Below are 2,485 nucleotides of genomic sequence, written 5' to 3' on the forward strand. Positions count from 1 at the left end.
GAGCGGTTTTCACTTGAGTGTCGAAAGTTAATTGCGTTTGATTTGGTTTTGCATTTCTACGCTTAGTGATTGGCTTAAAAATCTCGCGCCACTTTCTCAGCCAATCAGAACTAAAACCAAAACCAATCGTGACTCGCTCGCGCACGTTTTCCCGCGCTTCGTACCAGCTACATGTATTTGCTTCGTGTTTTGATTGGTTCACTGGATTGTCTGTGTCCTTTGTGATTGGCCAGAGTAATTACTTTGGTTTTGGTTTTACGACACTCAATTGAAAACTGCTCTAACATGAAACGAGTAACAAATCAAGTACTTTCAATGTTAAAACCTCTCTGTCAACCAGTGTGGTTTATGAGCGTATGTTATTTTTTGATCCAGTCACTGAAGAAAAGCGTTTGGGCCATTTGGCCACCTAAAATGGAGTTTACCAGTAGAATCAGCGTTTTTGTTTTCTTTTTTGAGGCTTTTTGGGCCACACGGGGCCCATACAAGCGGTGTGACTGTTTGTATGTTCAAAATAATTATTAAGAAATGTATGAGAATATCGAAGGGGTCTTATCATTGTAATATATTGCCAGTAATGTGTACATGTAAACTCAGAATAAACGTAAATCTAAAACAATCGAGGTAGATTTGCGAGCTTACATGTAGAAATTACTAGCAAAATTGTTGCGATGAGAAGTCCCTTTCGATATCCTTTTACGTTTCTTTCTATTTCGAACATACAAACAGTCACACGGCTTTTATGGGTCCCTGTGTTTGGGCAAGAAATACTGTGTTTTCAAATTATGACCTCACGCGGTATAATCACATATACGTGTCATGCAACCGGAAAAAAGAGAAAAAAAAAACTTAATTATTATCTGCGGCCAAAACTATAGTCGTCTTCGTCGCCGTTTACGTATTGGTATATCACGCAACGAGCGTTGTGTGACATACCAAAAAGCGGATGCGAAGGAGACGAGAGCACTCTGACTTGCCTTCCTTTTATTGTTGTTCATTGGCGACAGGGGGAAATCAAAATAGATCCAGATCCTGAATTTGACACCACCATCATGGGTCCCTGGATGGGTCAGTGGGATATAGTACATCACAACAGGCACACTGCTAACTACAAGGACCCAGGAGATGATTCAGAAAAATGGACCAATTATCACTCAACATGGACCAAAGCTTGATGTGACCGGAAATGAACTCAGGCAAAATGCCTCGCTCTGTTAGTAAGGGTCAATAGAGGAATGTCAATCGATGTCAAACAATAAGCATTTAGAATCGATCATAGTCTTAGAATGGATAAACTGTATACGCTAGCTACTAAGTTAATCCAAGCCGTAACTAAAATCCTTTCTAGTATTAAATAAAGAATGAGTTAGTTAGTTTTGTTTAATGATTCCCTAGTGAAATTATTATTTTTTTATAACAAAAACAGAATAATCCTTATTCAAAGTCCTACATCCAGTAGTGTTAGAGGCATGCGCATAAACTTGCACTTTAATGTTTCAATGCCTGTCAGTCAATGACAAAAAATAAAATAAAAAGTTATAATCAAATTTAAGAAACATGCACGTGGATGGGTTGCTAAATAAATATATTCAGTCAAATGACTTTTTTTTGTTTATGTTTCTTTGTTTGTTTCTTTTACAACTCGAAGTCGACGCATTTAGACTCGACTACCACACAGTTAAGTATAAAAATACCAGCTTCCAGTTTGGTTTATAGCTCAGCTGGTGTGAGCACTACACCAGTATGCAAAGGTCATGGCTTTGAATCCCGTTCACGTTTTTAAGTTTTTTTTTTTTCGGGCTTCCTATTTGCAACTGCTAAGTTTTGTGCATAACTGCGATGATCTTTGTAAATTGAAAAGTTTCGTTTAAAATGTGCGCTTAAAATGTTCAACTCCAGACGTTTTGAGGGCTCTCCCTCTTCTTAACAAAGTGGAAATGGGCCGGGGGTCTAAACCTCCCGCCTCCCAAATAGGCTCTTACCGATAGTGCTTAAAGCAGTGCTTGTTTTTACCAAAAAAGTGCTAAATAAGCTTTAAGCTACGTGGTGGTATTTCAACACAAGGGCCCAAAATCGACATTTTCAGTGGCTCACGTAACACTTTCTTTTTCGATTCTTTTTGGACCTAGAGTGAAAATTAGGATTAATCCAAGTGATGGCGTTTTCCAAAGAGACCAAAACTGTACATTTCAAGTCTCAAACTGGCCAGTTTTACTGGATCTGGAGTGAAATAAGCTTTAATTTACGTGGTGGTATTAATTACTACAGTTTTGTTTTAAGAGGTGACAAAGCTCAAAAAGTGGTTACTTAATAGGTGAGCTACTTTAATGCACAGCATCGTTACTTATGTCTACGAGTTATGGTGATACTGTTAGAAAATGAAATTTTTATACAGATTAACGTATTTTCATTAGTAATACAGTGGCATAATTACGTTCCATGCTTGACATCTCTCTTTTGTCTGGTGTTTGACCGGCGTGAACAC

The 2,485-nt window shown here is 38.0% G+C and overlaps 1 protein-coding gene across 2 annotated transcripts in view; it reads left to right on the plus strand.

Moving 5' to 3' along the window:
- Positions 1 to 1,601, plus strand: part of LOC144634241 (phytanoyl-CoA dioxygenase domain-containing protein 1 homolog) — a 115,909-nt gene extending 114,308 nt beyond the window's left edge. For both annotated transcript variants that reach the window (XM_078493142.1, XM_078493143.1), the window contains one exon: positions 1,008 to 1,601. In XM_078493142.1, coding sequence (XP_078349268.1) covers positions 1,008 to 1,175 — 168 coding nt within the window. In that variant the 3' untranslated portion in view covers positions 1,176 to 1,601. The remainder of the gene's footprint in view (positions 1 to 1,007) is intronic.
- Positions 1,602 to 2,485: the final 884 nt, after the last annotated feature.

The sequence above is a fragment of the Oculina patagonica genome, chromosome 13, assembly GCF_052425735.1.
Source record: "Oculina patagonica isolate OP01 chromosome 13, crgOcupat, whole genome shotgun sequence".
NCBI lineage: Eukaryota > Metazoa > Cnidaria > Anthozoa > Scleractinia > Oculinidae > Oculina > Oculina patagonica.